Source organism: Octopus sinensis, linkage group LG3, assembly GCF_006345805.1.
Source record: "Octopus sinensis linkage group LG3, ASM634580v1, whole genome shotgun sequence".
Lineage (NCBI taxonomy): Eukaryota > Metazoa > Mollusca > Cephalopoda > Octopoda > Octopodidae > Octopus > Octopus sinensis.
Window position 1 is genome coordinate 37,061,400 of NC_042999.1, and position 21,068 is coordinate 37,082,467.

Consider the following 21,068-nt stretch of genomic DNA (forward strand, 5'->3'; position numbering starts at 1 on the left):
TTTGAAATACAAGTACAACAGAAACAGGATGTAAGAGTGAGAGAAAGTTGTGGTGAAAGAGTACAGCAGGGATCACCACCATCCCCTGCCGGAGCCTCGTGGAGCTTTAGGTGTTTTCACTCAATAAACACTCACAACGCCCGGTCTGGGAATCGAAACCGCGATCCTATGACCGCGAGTCCGCTGCCCTAACCACTGGGCCATTGCGCCTCCACAGGACTGCTATATACGACACCACATATGCAATCAGCAAAATATTTAATTTTACAAACAACAGTAGGACATCTTCATTCTTTCATTTTTTACCTCCGTTTTTTTTACCATGCCAGCATAGGTTGGACAAATATATATTGTTTTACAGGCTGAGTACCCTGTCTATTATTAACCCTTATCTATTACAGAATGTAAACACACACACACACACATATATACATATATATATATATGGAAAGAGAGAGAGAGATAATGGGCTTTCAAACAGCTTCTGATTACCAATTCTGCTTGTACAGCACTAGTTAGGCTGAGGTTATAGCAGCAGACACATCTGCCCAAGGGGCTATGCAGTGTGATAGAACCAGAGATGACATGGTAACAAAGTGCAAACTCCATATCCACACAGTTATGACTGCAACTATATGTGAATGTGTATATATAATAAGAAATAATACTGGGTAGCCGAAAACATCACTACACTTGTTTGGTTATTTATTCAACAATGTATAATAATTATACAATATTACATGACATCATGCTATTTGCATAACTGCACCATTTCCCCAGTTGATATGTCAGTGAAATCAAAGCAAAATATTTATGTGCTAAGATTTTATATGGGAATAATTTGTTAGAATTTTGGTGATGGTTTGCACAATTATTAACACTGATTTATGAATATGGAATTTCCCACTGAATTTATAAAGACAGAAAAATAAATCACTGCATTATATTGGAAGTTATGTTAGTGTTGTGGTAACAATTCTATTTCAACTGTTACCTACAACATTATTGGTATAATGGGACCCAACATCCCACTTTGTTTCAAGTCAACATGTAAAAGAAAAACTGAAGCCTTACCGCAGAAGATGCACCATCATTAGAAAGGAAGCAAGAGATTGTAGGGCAGTAGAAGCAGTCAGGAGCTGAATAACTAGTTGCATTGGTCCACCTTTTGAGAGTGTCTGCCAGAGTCGGGGCCAGAATATACAGCCGATAACAAAATAACACAAAGTTAAAAGCTGGTAGAATCCAAGAAGACCTGGAAATAATCAACAAAAAGAAAGCTCTGATGATATCTTAGACAATGTTTTTACTCTTTTAATGTCTGTGTATCATCATAACAGTAATGCCCAATTTTCTGTGATCACACCAGTCTGTCAGAATTTTTCGAAGCAGATTTTCTATGGTCTGATGTTCTTCTCGTCTTCAACCCTCACCTGTTTCCTAGTGGGATAATTTTTACCCCACATGGCCGGACATGTTTTCATGGAAGATTGGAAACAAAGGAGATCATTTCCATGACAGTGACACTTGTTTAAAACAATCACACCAAGTCAAGACAAGGAAACAGAAACACACACACAAACAAGAAGAATGGAGTAAGCAAGTTGTTTTATGACATCAATTTACAGTTGCTTCATCTGCAAATAGCTTTTGAATTTTGATATGTGTCATTAACACTTCATGAATCAATAGCTGCATATATTATTGCATAATACAGTGTTATTCACGAGATCAAACTCAGATGAAACAATTGTAAATTGATGTAATAAAATGACTTGCTCACTACAATTTACTTGTTTATAATTATTTTTAAAATAAGCTCTGTCTGGCACCTGTGCGGGTGGCACGTAAAAAGCACCCACTACACTCACGGAGTGGTTGGCGTTAGGAAGGGCATCCAGCCGTAGAAACACTGCCAGATTTGACTGGGCCTGATGAAGCCTTCTGGCTTCACAGACCCCAGTAGAACCGTCCAACCCATGCTAGCATGGAAAACGGACACTAAACGACGATGATGATGATGATGCAATCTCAGGATTATTGTCTGTCTGATAGCTTGGATGTGTTTAATATGGTAAACTCTAGGGTTAACACCCAAATAAATATATAGGATTCTTTCAGTTTCTGTCTAACATATTTACTCACAAGGCTTTGGTCAGCTTCAGGCTACTTGGGAAGACACTTAGACTAAACCCAGAACTAAGTGATTGAAAAGCATGCATATGTATATATGTAAGAATGGCTGCCTGGTTAAGAACTTTGTTTCCCAACTACATGGTTTCAGATTCAGTCCCACTGCATAATACCTTGAGTATTTTTGTGAGTGGATTTGGTAACTGGAACTGAAAGAATCAGGTTATATATATATATATATATGTGTGTGTGTGTGTGTGTGTGGACGATGCTACAAAATTTTTTATTGAATTAAGTTAACAGTAGCATAACTGCAGAATTATATATATATATTAGAGGTTGGTGCATAATTATTGCGTTTTTTTTAAATAAATTTTTTTCAACAAAAACAATAACATTTAAAAACATTTTTAAATGATTATTCTGACCAACTGCCAAGCAAATGGGAAGCAGTAATTGAAGTAGATGGTGAATATGCTCTGGAATAGGTATTTAAAGATGCTTTGATAAATGTTGTTATTGTTTTTGTTGAATAAAATTTATTGAAGAAAAAGCTGCAATAATTATGCACCAACCTAATATATATAAATATAGGTGCAGACATAGGTGTGCAAACAAGTTCATTTTGGAATTACTTAGTTACAGGTTTGGTCCCTCTGTATGGACACTGTTGACAACTATACCTGTGGACTGACAATCCTGTGAGTGAACTTGGTAGAAATGCATTTTACTTACACACACACATGAATGTGACAGTGTGTTGATTGCAAATGAAAACCTCACTGTTTGTTGCTTGGTATGTTCATTAGATTAAGGGATTACTACATTGCTTGGAAACAGGTGAGGGTTGCTGTTGAGAAAGGAATCTAACATATGCAAGCATGAAAAAGTAGATGTTAAAATAATGATGATGATGATGATGCACATACATACACACACACATTAAAAGTAAAAGTAGAGTTTTGATGATGGGGATTCAGTTATTTGATCAACTGAATTACCTGTTCATTGTATTAATATGCAGGTGACTGAGTATTCCAGATATGTGCACCTTTACCAAAATCTTCAGGTAGAATTACGATATTGCTGTTATTTTGAATTATATAAATCCATCTGAAAAGTTTCCATCTAGTTTCTATCATGGTACCTCATGATGGCAAAGTGAAAGTCTTACTAATTCAGCCATGCTGCATCCACACACACAAAGACAAACATTTACACACTTGCATAGTGTAAATAACAACACTGTTTACCTTCACTTATCCATGTTATATAAATATAGGCCATGATTTAAAAAAAAAACATCGTTACAGAACATGCATAATACAGTGGCCTCCCTTTGCGGTGCAAAAATGTGAGTGTGTGTCAAGTATTTTGATAGAAAATGGTAGTAATCTTACCTGATTCCTCATCACTAAAATGAATGGTTGGGGCTGCAAGTGAGTCTGGGTTTAATAATTTAATGTCATACAGAATGTAATTTGGTTTTTCTAGAGGGGTAAACGGTTTTGTAGGATCACAAGTGTAAGCATCTGCATAGACAATGTGCCATATTTTGGGGTAATAGAAGTGTGCAATAGTGAGATTTCCAGTCTTGTTTGTGAGTTCATCTGCCAAAGGAAAGATTAAAATAATCAAACAAAAGCAAGAAAAATTTAAAAGCAAACTTTCAACAACACAAAACCAGATACGTTTATATTCAGACTAGCAGTATCGCCCGGCGTTGCTTGGGTTTGTAAGGGAAATAACTATATGAGCATTTTTAAAGCTGTAAAGTATAATAGCCATCTCAATATGGCTAACCACAAAGGGGGGGGTGTTACTGTAGCTTTTTACGTTCTGAGATTTAATAATAAATTTTAGAGAGTTACTTCCCTTATATATGCCAAAAATGCATTAAAAATGGGAAAAATTGATGGTAAATTTTTTTTAAATCGTAGACGCGCGCTAATACCCAGAAGGGCTCGATATGAATCACGACTATAAGATACCCGGTTTTGGTTAAACTGCACTGCAAAATGTGGGAGTAGTTAGGAATCTAAATCGTAGGAGACAGACAGCACACAACCTCTCTTTTATATATAAAGATGTAATGTTATGTTTCTTTTTTAATATCAGTCAGGTTACAGTTGATTGTGAAAGTTCTACAGAAAATTGACCGCTAACTGTTGAACAGATAACCCCAACAAGAAAAGGGGCCCCATGACTGATTGGTTAAAGGGAGAAAAAAAAAAAAAAAGGGAAAAGGAAAGAGAAAAGAGAGAATGGGGTCTTTTTTGCAGCTGTTGAAGTTAATGACACACAGATAAATAAAAAACAAAAAATCCAAAATATTCTCTCCCCATTCAATTCCAGATTTTTTCAGCTAACCTACACACATATATAAAAAGGCATAAATTCTCTGCAAAATCAGTTATAATTCTCTGAAATGAGATGAAAGTGCTAAATAAATGATTATCCAAAATTCTGACTACCTCTTTTTTCTTAATATATAAAATCTGTACACCACTTTAAATACATACAGAGGTATGTTAAATGCTGTTGTTGCTATATATACACACATACACTATTTTCAAGAGTGTTGAGCTGGCAGAATCGTTAGCATGCTGGATGAAATGCTTAGTGGCATTTCTTCCAGCTCTTTACATTCTAAGTTCAAATTCTGCTGAGACTGACTTTGCCTTTGGTCTTTTTGGAGGTCAGTAAAGTAAGTACCAGTCAAGCACTGGGGTTGATACAATCAACTACCCCGCCTCCTCCAAAATTTTAGGCATTGTGTCAATCGTAGAAAGAATTATTATTATTTTACATTTAGTTCACAATGCAGTTGATTGGATGTCCCAATAATTTCAGTATTTTCCAGCAGCATTGCACCCTCCAACAGTATAAAGAGCATCCAAGTTATTTTATATTACATTGCAGTTATTTCCTCTAACTCTGCTGCCATCACATCAAACAACAAAACTCTCAAACAGCATATATTTTTGTATCATTCCTTGCTGAGAATTTGTTCTTTATTTACATTATCTACATTTGATGGATATTTGTAACCCATCTTGTTTGTTGCTAACCAATTTTGGCTGATATACCCTCCAGCTTTCATCAAGTGTCTTAGATAAATTTCGAACCTGGGTTCTCAATCCTAAGGTATTTTTCGATATTGTTGTTGTTGTTATTATTATTATTCAGGTCACTGCCTGGGATTGAACTTGGAATCTCAGGGTTAGTAGCCTGCTACTACCTTAGGAATCTTGGGGTTAGTAGCCTGCTACTACCTTAGGAATGAGAACCCAGGTTTGAAATTTCCCCAAGACACCTGATGAAGGCCGGAGGGTGTATCAGCAGAAATGTTGTGTTAACAACAAACAAAATGAGGGGAAATATCCGTCAAATGTAAACAACGTATATAATTCCTATCTCTTAAATATAGAACTGAATTTGTTCTTTGCTCTTAGTTCCAGTTATCCATCATTTTTTCTTATGTTATTGCTTACATAATATGAAACCAATATGGTGCAATGATACTTACATGCGATCCTTGCTTTGTCAAATTTGCTTTGACATGAAGTATCTAGTGTTGCTTCCTTCCAGTCTTCATTGAGAAAAAGATAAAGTTTAGGTATTGTAGCTCCAGTTTCATTTAGAACATACTTGATCATTGCTGATTCCCCTGAAAATTTCAGAAATAGATGGTCACAATTTATTTCATCTGTAACACTTAAATGTAATAGGGAAGAAATCTGAAACAATAAATGTCAAGCAAATTATTCTTCACAAGTTCATACCAGTGGCATAGCTAGTTAGAATCTGTGTCCTGTGATTTTGTCCCCTGTGCAAGTTTATACAGCGGACCCAAAAGTGTTGTCCCCATTAAAGTGTCACCTAGAGCATTCTACCCATAATAATTCCTGACTTTGTACATCTAGGATTGCCTTGGCCGGTGTGTCTTACCATTTTTTAAAACAGTAAGGTGTGATTTGAGGGAGATATGGTAGCTATGCAATTGATTCATACCAGATATACAGTTGAAAAAAAAAAGAAAAAAGTTAAACATTGTTTCTGTAAATATATTTATCTAACCCATGCTGTCATTGAAAAATGGATGTAAAAATGAATGAACGAATAAATATGTCGTATATCTTAAAAGATTTTACATATAGATTTCCTTGTTGCAGTCACCTTTTGCCATTTAAACTAGCCATATATGGCCCCAAATTTTCAACCTGTTTAATGTTCAAACTGGCCAGATATAGCCTCTCGTACCTACAATTAAAAAAAACATAAACAATCACATCAATGAAATCTCAAAACTACAAAGATAATGTATAATTATTTCAAGGATCAGTCCTCAGACCCCTCCTATTCACCAAGTCCTCCAGGCAATAACAGGAATTCAAGACAGGATGCCCCTGGGAGCTCCTCTATACTGATGACCTTGCTTTAATTGCTGAGTCACTATCAGAAGTAGAGGAGAAGTTTCAGGCATGGAAACAAGGGCCTTAGGGTCAACCTAGCTAAAACCAAAGTCTAATAAGTAGGAAGGCAGACAAACCACAAATCCCTTCAGGTAGATGGCCCTGATCGATCTGTAGAAAAGGCGTAGGTAGAAACTCTATAAGATGTACCCAGTGTAAGCTATGGACACATAAGAGGTGCAGCAATATCAAAGGAAGGCTAACTAGTTTTTGTATGTGGCAGATGCTCAGGAGCAATAAACACTGAAAATGTGCAGAGAACAACTTCCGCCACATTCCAGGGAGAAAAACTAGTAGTAGTTGATAGCTTCTGTTACCTAGGTGATCAAGTCAGTGGTGGGGGTGCGCTGAAAGTGTAGCTGCTAGAATAAGAATAGCCTGGGCAAAGTTCAGAGAACTCTTACCTCTGCTAGTGACAAAGGGCCTCTTGCTCAGAGTAAAAGGTTGACTGTATGACGCATGTGTATGAACAGTCATGCTACATGGCAGTGAAACATGGGCCGCGACTGCTGAGGACATGCATAAGCTTGCAAGGAATGAAGCCAGTATTCTCCGATGGATGTGTAATGTCAGTGTGCATACTCGACAGAGTGTAAGTACCTTGAGATAAAAGTTGGACCTAAGAAGCATCAGATGTGGTGTGCAAGAGAGATGACTGCGCTGGTATGGTCATGTGGTGTGAATGGATGAGGACAGCTGTGTGAAAAAGTGCCACACCCTAGCGGTTGAGGGGAACCTGTGGAAGAGGTAGACTCAGGAAGACCTGGGATGAGGTGGTGAAACACAACCTTCGAACATTAGGCCTCACTGATTAGTGACTGAGACCTTTGGAAATATGCAGTGCTTGAGAAGACCCGGCAAGCCAAGTGAGACCATAACCCGTGGCCTATGCCAGTGGGTATAACCAGCCCACTTATGCGTACCTTTCCTTCAGTGGATACTAAACTCTGCTTGCGAACATCTGTTGAGGATAGTGAAATCAAAATCAAATCAAATTCGCAAATTCGATGACCAGCATCTGTGGCAGTGGAGCGCTAAGAGCACCATCCAAGCGTGATCGCTGCCAGAGTAGCTGACTGGCTTCGGTGCCGGTGGCAAATAAAAAGCACCATTCAAACGTGATCATTACCAGCATTGCCTTACTGGCACTTGTGCCGGTGGCACATGGAAAACATTCGAGTAAGGTCGTTGCCAGTTCTGCTTGACTGGTCCTCGTGCCGGTGGCACATAAAAGCACCCACTACACTCTCGGAGTGGTTGGCATTAGGAAGGGCATCCAGCTGTAGAAATTCTGCCAGATCAAGATTGGAGCCTGGTGCAGCCATCTGGTTCACCAGCCCTCAGTCAAATCGTCCGACCCATGCTAGCATGGAAAGCGGATGTTAAACGATTATGATGATGATTCAAATAATGGATATTTCAAAAGAATACCAGGCTCAGTTTACCAGCTGATGATCAGAAATGAGTAACACTGAATACTGGAAACTGGAGCCTTTCAGTTATAATGTATTAAAGAATACCTTAAACTTGAATTGAGTCCTGTAATTTATATTGCTCCTGGTGAATCAAGAAATTCATATACACACACCCTACAATATTTGTTTGCTTTACAATTGTTATATTGTGCTATGGTAAAGTGCACATGAAACCAGTGAAAAGAATTATATTTTTTTATAGGCTTTTGACTATAGCCAAGTAGTTTGTATACCACTACTTTTATTCTGGGTTAACTATTGTTGATTTGTGTCAGCTACAATTGGTCCACGAAAGGGTTTGTAGTTAAATTAAACAAGTTCTAATGCTATGAGATGTGAAGAAGTGAATTATTCAGGTGTCTTGCTCTTCATCTAAATGTGAAAGAGAGAGAGATAAAGTATTGTCGCTTTGGTGAGCTAGCAAGATAGCATGATTGTAGAGCCTGCAAGAAATAGTTGCTAAACCGCCCTCAAATCACACTGAATCATATTCACATTAAGGAAGGACGATGTAGTCCTAGATATCCCTGAAAAGATTAGATGGTCCTGGCTGGAGTGCCCAATTGTGGAGTGGACCAATTGTAGCTGACACAAATCAACAATAGTTACCTCAGATTTCACCCTAGGTGTTGAAGTTGAGAGTAATACCATAGGTTTTTTAATCTATCAGGTTTGTCCTACATATTTGTTGAAGCATTGAAGCAGAGAACCATTCCTTGTTATACACAGCTACTATAAATGTTGGAATATTAGCTTAACCCTGTTTATTAACTATTTCATTGTTGTTGTTTAGAGATCCAGGTCAACTTCAGGCATGGAGTATCTATGACTTCTATCATCATTTAACATTTGCTTTCCATGCTGGTATGGATTGAATGATTTGACAGGAGCTGTTGAGCTAGCTATGTCATGGTTTCTATGTCTGGATACCCATCCTAATACCAACCACATTACAGAGTGTACTGGGTGCTTTTTATGTTGTACCAGTACCAGTAAGATCACTAAGTAACTTGAAATACAAGACTCCTCAACTGAGATGTTGTGAGTAATATTGTGGGAGATATGAATGATGACAGTTGAATACATATGAATGAAAACAGTTGCATCAAGAGGTTCCAATCTCTAACTGTGGAGGGAACATGTGGAAGGGGTAGACCTAAGAAGATGCAGGATGAAGGGGTGAGAAAGGATCTTCAGACGTTGGGATTCACAGAGGAGATAACAGGGGACCGAGACTCCTGGCAGTTTGCTGTACTTGAGAATACACATCAAGCTAAGTAAAAGCTTGGCTGTCCTTGCATACATATTTCTTTACTACCCACAAGAGGCTAAACACAGAGAGGACAAACAAGGACAGACACACGGAGTAAGTCGATTATATCGACCCCAGTGCGTAACTGGTACTTATTTAATCGACTCCGAAAGGATGAAAGGCAAAGTCGACCTTGGCGGAATTTGAACTCAGAACGTAACGGCAGACGAAATATGGCTACGCATTTCGCCCGGCATGCTAACGTTTCTGCCAGCTTGCCACCTTGCATACACCCATGTCTCCTGCATCCTTCTCCAGCTGAGTGTTCCTAATTTTGCAAGCTCGTGGATGCAGGTGCCATATAAATGCACCTGTGCCAATGCTGTGTAAAAGCAGCCAGTACACTCTGTAAAGTGTTTGGCATTAGAAAGGGCATCTGGCTGTAGAAACTATGCCAAAACTGACATGGTGCTTGGGCAGCTCTTCAGCCAGCCAGCTTCTGTTAAACTGTCCAACCCAGCATGGAAAACAGATGTTAAATGATGATGATGGTGATGATGTGGCTTTGTGGCAGCTTATGAGAAGTAACTGTATGACAGAAGAATAAAAACAAGTGTCTTGCAGTAGAGAAAAGACATGGCACTTGAGCTGGAAAAACAGAGAAGAGAGGATTTTTTTTGAAGCCGATAAGGGAGATTTGACAGCTATTTGTAACCAACTGTTTAGCCCTAGGTTGGCACTGATTGAGCAGAGCTATGGTCAAAGGTATTCCTACCATGACCATCCCTATGTTTAGTTTGATTTAGTTCAGTGATAATGTTTTAAGACTATACTACGTAATGTGTCCTTCCTTTTCAAGACAAAAGGATGACTTTTTCTAATAGCTGGGGGACACATATAAGAGATTGTCAAATGACACCCACCAACAGGTTTCCTTGTTGGCTCATTTAGTAGTTGTTTAACTCTAGGTAAGACCTAAAATCAGAGACATTCCAATAGTGACAATTATGTTAGAAGTATGGAGGAGTACTACATCCCCTATGAATTTTCTTTACTGAAGATGGTAAACTGTGTAGTTGCTGCTATTCAAGTAATTACATAAAAGTTCTTTTGTTGGGCAGCTGTTTTTAAACCCAAGTTAACTCTGATAGAACTTATCAGTGACCAAATGTATTCCACTCATTGCTATCCATCTTTTTATGGATATCTAAGACTTATTTATCCAATGTAATTTTGCTTTTCTCAAGACAATAGTATGTAAGGGATTTGAAAAAGATTTAGTTGTTATTTCTAGCAAATTGAATGACTCCTTTACTGATTTTTTTCTTTTACTTTTTCAGTCGTTGGACTGTGGCTATCTGGGCACCACCATGAGAGGTGTAGTTGAACAAATGAACTTCAGAACAATTTCTTTTAAAATCTGGTACTTATACTATCAGTCGCTTTTGCTTGAGCTGCTAAGATACAGGGGTAGTCAAGGGTTGAGGGTATAAACATTTAGTTTTTGATAGGGTTCTTTCGGTTTCAGTCTACCAAAACCACTCACTAGGCTTTGGTCAGCCCAAGGTGTCACACACTGAGACTGAACCCAAGACCATGTGGTCGGGAAGCTAACTTCATAACTACACAGCCAAGCTTGCACCTGCCTGTAATTTACTTGTTCGTTAGCTCCAGATCAGCCATAAGAAAGTATTGCTCTCATATCTGGGGTGGCAGTTCTGCTGCACACACAATCCTAGACTGCAACCAGAGAAGAGCCACTAAACTAATTGGCATAAAGTCACTTAAGCTCCTTGGAACTTTCTGGGCTTGTGCTACTTCCACTCAGGCACCCTTGACTCACTCGTCAACCCTTTCATTAGCCTCGTTGTGTCCAATTTCCCAGGCCTTGCACTAATCATTACACTTGGTCCTCTTTTTTTCCTAGAATATCAACCTATGCACAAACCTGGAAAGGGATGGATTCCACAAGCTTTAAAATGTCCCCAAAACACTCAATTGTCATGACAGCGATCCCATGACCCCACCAGGAGTTGAGAGCCCAAGGAAGAAAGTGTCTCTGTATGACTCGAATAAGTTTTTCCGACCAGCCATTGTGTTGAAACTTAAAGTCTCAATCAACTTCGTCTTTACAGAAGTTTTCCCGAAGAATTACCATTGATATTACACAAACATGCTGTATATTTCAAAGGTTTGGGAACAGGGATTGCAAGCGCACCCCCTAAATTTTTACGGGACAATGAAAACTCTTTGAACAATCCTCGTGAAAAATTGAGTTTGCACCCCCTAAGCAAATTTCGTTCCTGCACTTATGGTATATCTATTTTCTAAATTAGAAACTAGTCAAATTTTCTTCAAGATTAGTTTTTGCTTTTTGAAAACGATAGACCAATAATAATAGAAAATAAAGACTATTTGTTCACATAGATGCAAAATCGAATATCTATAGAAGCTGGTTGCGGGAGTATTTTCAAAGACATGTTGATGCGTCATGAACAAAATAATTGGTATCTTCGGCCAACATTTATCAGGATATCTTTATGCTTAAATGATAAACAAACCAAGGAGAGAATATATATATATGGTTGCTCAGACTGTTAGAAATAGTTGCCACATTTCCCTCAAATCACACTTTACTGTGTTACATAAATGGAAGGACACATTGGACGAGGCAGTCCTAGACATACGAAAGTCAGGAATTATTTACGGCTAGAATGCTTTTGATCAACAACACAATATAATTTTTGCTTCTGGTTGGATTTTTTTTTTCATACAAACACAAATAAATTTCTATCAAATATCAAGCACTAAGATTATGCATCGAACACGTATCTTAGCAAAATTTCATTTAAAACTTATTCATCACAAAGAAAGTTTAAGAAACAAAGTCAGGGGTGGAGTGGGGTATCAAACTGTAGTTATATCACTGTATTCTTTTGCTTTTGATAAGGAAAAAAATATTTAAAGTAAGGGAAGAAAAAACGCTTCGTTAATCAAATTTCTATACTTAAAATAAATTTTCTTTCCCAAAGCATTAAGTAATGGACTTTTGTTCACACTGAACAAAACATCGAATGCAATTTATATAATGATTCGCTGACATTCTTTTTAACAAACCACTAATTTTATATTATAGAGGAAGTCCTCAGCCTGTTAAATATTTCACTGTGGGTAACAAATATCAACACAAGGAAATGCCGATCTATATTATGATCACTCGAAGTCTGAAAACACCTACATTTCTTGACGCAGTATGTTTTGCATAATCGTTAATAATAACCAGTTTTTCAGCTTTTATTTTCATAGAAGTTTTTGTTTATGTGTGCGTGCGCGCGTGACTGTTTGTGTGAGAGAGAAAGTATTGATGTAATTTATAAATATTAATGGATAAAAACCGAAGAAAAAAATAAACTAACCGTGAAAACTAAAAGCTGTTAGGTATTGCCCGAAATCCTTTCGGGCTTCATCTGTCTTGAGCACACCTTTGATAGTCTTGCCTTCACATGATGAATAATAAAATACGTGAAGAATCAAAGATAAAAGTAAATATCCACTGTAAATACTTGACAACTGCAGGCCGGTCATCTCTCTAAATAAATGTTTGTCAAGTTCCGATTGATTTTTTACGTGGCTTCCATAGATTTGGCAATGACGAAACGACAATCAGCTTGAAGAGTTTGAGAGGCTAAAGAAGTGAGGAGAAAAAAAAAAAAATCAGAGGATGAAAGTAAAAAAAGCCACAGTGTAAATATCTTGGTGGTTCCAAAGAGGAAATTCCCTCAAGTCAAGCCATCTGCCTCAAGTAGCGAGGCTCCACGCGGACACTGCCACAAACTGTCGGCTGCCAAGTCTAGCGACACACGTGACCTGCACCAACCTTAGCAGTATTACTACAGCAAAACCTTTGAGTTAAACGGACCCCCTATTAAATGCATTTCGGACTTGACGGACCGAAATAATTATACAGACGGCGATCTTTCGTCTCTAGTAGACCTTTCCGTCGATTTCCGTAAAAAAAATTTTTTTTTTTACATATGGGCTTGCGGGAACTTTTGAAGTAATATACATGCATATACACATACACCGAGTAAAAAATTTCAGTTATCTCTTTCTTTCACACATTACTCTGTCTCTTCACACACACTAACAGAAGCACTTCACTTACACAACATTCTGTCTGTCTCCCACACCCCATCAAACACACACACATGTACATCAATGCTTGTCATGCACGGTAACTTCAAAAGAACTTCCTCGTCATAAAATGGCTTTCTCTTAGTCTCTTTCGCTCTCATTACTTCAAAAGTTCCCGCAAGCCCATATGTAAAAAAAAAATTTTTTTACGGAAATCGACGGAAAGGTCTACTAGAGACGAAAGATTGCCTGTAATACAATACTGTATTACCATTAAAGTCACTACAAGTTACTATTTTAATACACTACCCACCAGAATAGAAGGATTACATATTTTTTTGTTATAATTTAGAAATTCTATATGATGTGAATTGTATCAAAACTTCTTTGGTACAATAATCCCTTAGTTACCATCTATGTAACGGACTTTCTTTTATTAATAATAAATACAACATTTATTAACCACATATATGTTTAATGTTAATTAATTAATTGGTAAAGCAATTAGTAACACAAGTCATCGCACAGATGTTTGGTCGTAAGAAGTAAACAATGTGTAGAACTGGTTTTTGGCAATAGACGCATGCGTCCTGTTCACTTGTCGAACCAGACTTTCGTCTTGGTATGTAAACCCGAGAGAATTTTCTCTTTTATTTCATAGTTTTCTCACATTTTAATGATTTTGCGAAACTATTCCCATTATAGATCGTGAAAAATTAATCCTACTACCTCTGTGATTAATATAATGTATCATGAAATTCTTGTACGTTTAATTTATCTTTCAACGTGCGAAATGTTTTGCACATGTGGCTCTGTTGAGATTGATTTCTTTTACTAGGTATAACCGTAGTTCAGCTTGTGAGATTGATTTCTTTTACTAGGTATAACCGTAGTTCAGCTTGTTAAATTCATTTGCAGTAAACGAGTAAAAATAAGCATTCGAATGGAGTAAAAACATTAGAATTATGGCGATCTTTCGTCTCTAGTAGACCTTTCCGTCGATTTCCGTAAAAAAATATTTTTTTTTTACATATGGGCTTGCGAGAACTTTTGAAGTAATATACATACATATACACATACACCGAGTAAAAAATTTCAGTTATCTCTTTCTTTCACACATTACTTTGTCTCTTCACACACACTAACAGAAGCACTTCACTTACACAACATACTGTCTGTGTCTCACACCCCATGAAACACACACACACATGTACATCAATGCTTGCCATGCACGGTAACTTCAAAAGAACTTCCCTCGTCATAAAATGGCTTTCTCTTAGTCTCTTTCGCTCTCATTACTTCAAAAGTTTCCGCAAGCCCATATGTAAAAAAAAAAAAAATTTTTACGGAAATCGACGGAAAGGTCTACTAGAGACGAAAGATTGCCAGAATTTTTGATAAATTTGTCGAATATGTACGTAAACAAGCTCCAGTATAAAATGGAACAAACTACACAGAAACAAAACTTGATTGTCTACAAAAATTGTAAATATGTTATAAAGCGGTAATTGAGTCGTTTTTAAAATTTTAATCCTACGGCTTTTGTGCCACTGAATTTCTGTAAATGTGTGATTTATCTTTCAACATGTGAAAGATTTTTTACTCGGCGTAACAATAGTTCAGCTTCTTAAATTCAGTGAGGTAAACGAAGAAGAAAATTTTCGAATAAAAGATGGAAAAAAAAAATATTCGAATGAGTAAAAATGTTAGAATTTTTGGTAAAGTTGTCGAATATCTACCTAGGGACCACATAGAAACAACGTGTTGGAATCCCTGAATATCTACAGCAATTCTAAAGTATGGCGTTTAATTGTTTATAAAATGTACTATAAAATCAGTTTACCCGTGTGGCATCACCAAATATCTACAAAAATTCTAAGGTGTGCTGTTTCATGTCTATAAAACAGACCATAAAGCATGAATGAATGAACTGGGTTTAATTACACGTGTAAAACGATTTGTAATTTGGGCGAATGAAGCATGTTTTTGTGTGACCCCTTCCGTTTTGTACTGTAAGTTGTTCAACGAACTTGCTAAGCACCGTCAGAATCGAAATATTTGTTGTACGGAATACACGAACACTAACAATGGAAAAGATTACTATCTTTTTCCTTTCCCATGAGGTATGAGGCTCTTGATCGAAAAGACTTCGCCAAAGGGAAATAAGATGAGATGGTCATAGCTGGAACCTCTTTGATTATATGTCTACTTGATCAGAGCTGATCTAAAGCTAAATACCAAACACAGTAGCTCTTAACACGATAGACATAATTCTTCTATCTCTGTCTTATTCGCCAAAAGTCACTCTGCAATCAAATGACTGAAACAAATAAAAGAATATTCTAAAACAACAGACGTTAAATATTGATGATGGTGATGATGATAATTTGTATGGACGCTTATCAGAAGAACCTTTTCTGTTCTAGGAATCTAGACTTAGTCCATCTTTCGGTTTAATGCTACAGCCTAGTCCTTAAGTGGAATTTGCATTCAGGTCAGTCTCCTGACTGAGCATAACTTTATCTTACCAGTTTTGTTAGCCACGAAAAGGGCCATGGTTGTTGCTCTTCTTTTTCTGACTAAATAATTGTTTAAAAAGAAAATGTAAAAGAACATGAACATATGTGCAGGAGTGGCTGTGTGGTAAATAGCTTGTTTACCAACCACATGGTTGTGGGTTCAGTCCCACTGCGTGGCACCATGGGCAAGTGTCTTCTACTATAGCCTCGGGCCAACCAAAGCCTTGTGAGTGGATCTGGTAGACGGAAACTGAAAGAAGCCTGTCGTATATATGTATATATATATATGTGTGTGTTTGTGTTTGTCCCCCTAGCATTGCTTGACAACCAATGCTGGTGTGTTTACGTCACCGTTACTTAGTGGTTCGGCAAAACAGACCGATAGAATAAGTGCCGGGGTCGAGTTGCTCGATTAAAGGCGGTGCTCCAGCATGGCCACAGTCAAATGACTGAAACAAGTAAAAGAGTATATTACTTAGGCTGACATGTTAATATAGACTTTGAAAAATGTTAAAGTGTAGTGTAGATTTGGAATAAAAGTATTTTTTTTATGCATGTAACATTCAGCAGAAAAACAAAAACTGAAAAATCTCTCAATAAATTTATGTATTAGCAGTTTTTATTATGCATGCATGTATGGATTGCCTTGTCTTACCTTGGGTCTTCAACAACTCATGGAGTTGTTGAAGCACTGTCATTATTTACAGTGTGTTTTGGGTACTTTTTAGTTCTGGTGAAGCCCAAGGAACAGACAGACTGACTGAAAGCAAGATAGGGTGAGAAGACTTGGCCTTTATTTATTGACCCCAAAAGGACGAAACACAAAGTTGATACATCAGTATTTGAACTCAGAGTACAGAGAGCCAGAACAATTCCTGCAAAAGAAGCTATCTGTTGTTATAACGAATCTTCCAAGCCACCACCTTATGCCTTTAGGTTAAAATAATTTAACCCTTTAGCATTCAGATTACTGTAGTTCTTATTCAAATTGTTTAAAATTAATCATGCATTATCTTCTAACTTTGAGATTTTGATGATGTGGTTGTTTATTTTTTAAGAATGACATTGTTGGGCAGATGTGAAAGGCTAGATCTGGTTGGTTTAGACACAAAATATTTGGGCTGGATATGGCCAGTCGAAATACTAAAGGATTAAATATTTAGATACAAAATTCTCTGGATAAAGCTGTACATTTCTGATGAGGGATAAATATCCTGAAACATATGTAAATAGATGTCCAACTATTTTTCTGTTTGCTTAAGTCAACGATAGGATATTTTGACATCATCTCAATTATCAAAGAATTATTTATATTACACATGTTTTAGATGTTTTGAATTACACTGCGTTCTATATAAAGATATATTATTCAAATATTGGATATTTTTGTTTTAGGTTTTAAAGTGAAAAGACATCATGGAATTGGATGAGGTGAAGAAGAAGCACCACAAGCGGCAAAGTGGGCTAAAAGCTGAAAAAAAGAAGGCAAAGCTTAAGCTAGAAGATAATCGAAGTGCGCAACAAAAAAACCCAAAAGCTTTTATTGTACAGTCAGCAAGGAAAGCCCATAAGGCAGTCCAAAGGTATTGTTTAATATTTAACCTGATTCGGTTTTAAATACGTCATTGCTTAACTGGCTTTAATGAAACTTGTGCTATGTATTTGATCATCATCATTTAATGTCTGTTGTCCATGCTGGCATGGGTTGGACAATGTGACCAGAGCTGGCGAGCTGCATCAGACTCCAGTCTGATTTAACATGGTTTCTATGGCTGGATGCCCTCTCTAACACTTTACAGAGTGTGCTGGGTGCTTTTCCATGGCACCACATGAGCACTTTTACAGGATGCTGCACAGGTGCATTAATGTGTTGCTGCATGGGTTCTTTATACCATCATGAGTGCTTTATACCACTAGAAGGATCAGCCTTAATGCTTCTGCAGAGTATGGGTCATTTTGGAGTACGAGGCGCCAGGTATATGTATTTACATATATATATATTTCAGACCTTTATAAAGAATATAGAGACAGGTACATCAAAGACAGGTGTATATATATATATATATTGGCAAAAGTATGACTGAGAAGTTTGCTTTCCAACCATATGGTCTCAAGCTTTGTCTCACTGTGTGGATTTGGTAGGCAGACTAAAAGAATTGCCATTGATATTCAAAATATGTAAAAATATTAATCATATTTGGTAATAAAACCAATCTGAAACAAGGAGCTTCATCAGAGTGAAGAATAAATAGAGAACCCTTCTCCATTTTCTGTTTTCTTTATATATATATACATATATATATATTTATACCGAAAATATTAGAAATAGCTATTTCTAATATTTTCGGTATGTGGTTTAAGCAACTTGTTGCAAATAACCCTTTATTATAATTATATATAATTTTTACCGAATATGGTCCTTTCCATACCGAAAGACTACTAGGTGAAATTTATTGATTTTATCAAATTAATTATATTTCAGCCTTTATATGTATATATATATATGTATGTTTGTGTCTTTACATTTGTATTTGTTTCCTACCACTGCTTGACATCCAGTGTTGGCTTGTTTGTCTCCCTGTAACTTAGTGGTTTGGCAAAAAGAGTCTGATAGAATAAATAAGTACTGGGGTCAGTTTGTTCAACTTAACCCTTCAAGGCAGTGTTGTAGCATGGCCACAGTCAAATGACTGAAATAAGTAGAAGATAAAAGAAATAATAAAATTCAATAACTCTCATTCTTTATGATTTTTTTTCCTCTCATTTTCAGAGCAGAAGATATCAAAGCCAAAAGGCACCACATTCCCATTGTTGACAGAACTCCAATTGATGCTCCACCAATTATTGTAGCCATTGTCGGTCCACCAAAAGTGGGTAAAACAACATTACTTAAATGTATTGCAAAGAAGTATTGCCATCAAAAGTTGAGTACAATTCATGGACCAATTACTGTCTTGGCAGGTAGGTGGGCAACTTTGTTACCACTCTTGTTTTCATTTCTCATTTGTCTTTGAGGTCATCTCACAGAGGAGAAGACCTCACAGTGGAGATGACAAGGGACTGAGACTTCTAGCGGTCTGCTGTGCTTGAGAAGATGCATCAAGCTAAGTAAAATCATGGCCATCCATACATACTGGCAGGTCCTTATGGCCATACACTCTCTCCCTCTCTCGACTGAAAGGTCCTTGGCTTGTGGGTGCTGGTGTCATGTAAAAGTGTTCCTGCTAGTGCCACATAAAAAGTACCTGTGTAAGTGTTATGTAAAAGCACCCAGTACCCTCTTTAAAATGGTTGTCATTAGAAAGGGCATCCAGCCATAGAAACTATGCCAAAACAAACACTCAGAGCCTGGACAGCTCTCTGGCTTGCCAGCTCTGGTCAAACCATTCAACCCATGCCAGCATAGAAAATGGATGTTAAAGGATGATATATGTGTGTGTGAGCTGGCAGAGACGTTAGCATGCCGGGAGAAGTGCTTCGCGGTATTTTGCCTGTCGCTACGTTCTGAGTTCAAATTCCGCCGAGGTCGACTTTGCCTTTCATCCTTTCGGGGTCGATAAATTAAGTACCAGTTACGCACTGGGGTTGATGTAATCGACTTAATCCCTTTGTCTGTCCTTGTTTGTCCCCTCTATGTTTAGCCCCTTGTGGGTAATATAGAAACAGATATATGTGTGTGTGTGTGCATCTGCCTATGCTTTGACATTATGTGATGATTGTAAATGAGAGTGACTGTCATGCAAGTGATGCTGTTCCTTTCCAATCTTCCACGAAGGAAATGTCTGGTTATGGGGAAGTATTACTTTGCTTGGAAATGGGGGGATGGAAGCACTCCGTCGGTTATGACGACGAGGGTTCCGGTTGATCCGAATCAATGGAACAGCCTGCTCGTGAAATTAACGTGTAAGTGGCTGAGCACTCCACAGACACGTGTAACCTTAACGTAGTTCTCGGGGATATTCAGCGTGACACAGACAGTGACAAGGCCGGCCCTTTGAAATACAGGTACAACAGAAACAGGAAGTAAGAGTGAGAGAAAGTTGTAGTGAAAGAGTACAGCAGGGATCACCACCATCCCCTGCCGGAGCTCGTGGAGCTTTAGGTGTTTTCGCTCAATAAACACTCACACGCCCGTCTGGAATCGAAACCGCGATCCTATGACCGCGAGTCCGCTGCTCTAACCACTGGGCCATTGCGCCTCCACATGCTTGGAAATAGGTGACGATTGGTGACAGGAAGGGCATCCAGCTGTGGAAACTTCGCCTCAGCAAATTCCTTCTGACCAATGCAAGCATGAAATAAGTGAATGTTAAATGATGATGGTGATGGTGGTGAAAAACATTATCTGCATAAAATTAATCCCTTTAACACTCAACTTTCTTTGTGACAGCTTCAGCGACTGAACTGTCTTGGCTGATAATAATTAAAGTCATAATTTTCTTACTAAGTAAATTTTTGATCCTGACTCTACTTCTGCCATCTGTCATCTTCAAGTGTGATGTATTCAATCTTATCTGTCACAATACTTACTGAATTACAGATCTCTATCAGAGACCTTTACCAGCTTAACCCTTTAGTGTTCGCATTATTCTGCCAAAATTAATGCTTTTTCATCCACATTGTTTTGAACTAATCATGCATTATCTTGTAGCTATGAGATTCTGATGAGGTAGCTGTTAATTTTTAAAACGGTATTGTAGGATTGGTGTGAGAGACCAGATCTGGCCAGTTTGAACATAAAACAGGCAGAATACTTTTGTCCGGAAATGGCCGGTTTAAATGCTATAGGGTTAATTTTGTTTGGCCTCAATTGTTTTTTTTATTTCTTATTCAGCTGCCTAATCTGTAATTGTTTATAGTTCCCTTCTATGGTAGCAACTCATATGTGACTACATTTAGGACTGTTTTAGTTACCATTTACTGAGGAATTTTTTTACGGCCATTGCTTTGTTAATCTCACTTTGTTTTGATCTTTCATATCTTTATATATAAAAGTGAGGTTGTGTGCTGTCTGTCTCCTACGATTTAGATTCCTAACTACTCGCACATTTTGCGGTGCAGTTTAACCAAAACCGGGTAT

The 21,068-nt window shown here is 37.5% G+C and overlaps 2 protein-coding genes across 2 annotated transcripts in view; one reads left to right on the plus strand and one right to left on the minus strand.

The window, feature by feature from the left end:
• The window catches only part of LOC115209063 (integral membrane protein GPR180), a 30,103-nt gene extending 16,846 nt beyond the window's left edge, over window positions 1-13,257 (minus strand). Inside the window, exons 1-4 of the mRNA XM_029777141.2 lie at window positions 12,752-13,257; window positions 5,663-5,803; window positions 3,534-3,743; window positions 1,075-1,255 (exon numbers count right to left, since the gene is read on the minus strand). Of these exons, the coding sequence (XP_029633001.1) occupies window positions 1,075-1,255; window positions 3,534-3,743; window positions 5,663-5,803; window positions 12,752-12,920 (701 nt within the window). The 5' untranslated portion in view covers window positions 12,921-13,257. The remainder of the gene's footprint in view (window positions 1-1,074; window positions 1,256-3,533; window positions 3,744-5,662; window positions 5,804-12,751) is intronic.
• A 689-nt stretch (window positions 13,258-13,946) lies between these two features.
• The window catches only part of LOC115209794 (ribosome biogenesis protein BMS1 homolog), a 64,650-nt gene continuing 57,528 nt past the window's right edge, over window positions 13,947-21,068 (plus strand). Inside the window, exons 1-3 of the mRNA XM_029778333.2 lie at window positions 13,947-14,091; window positions 17,384-17,571; window positions 18,759-18,949. Of these exons, the coding sequence (XP_029634193.1) occupies window positions 17,405-17,571; window positions 18,759-18,949 (358 nt within the window). The 5' untranslated portion in view covers window positions 13,947-14,091; window positions 17,384-17,404. The remainder of the gene's footprint in view (window positions 14,092-17,383; window positions 17,572-18,758; window positions 18,950-21,068) is intronic.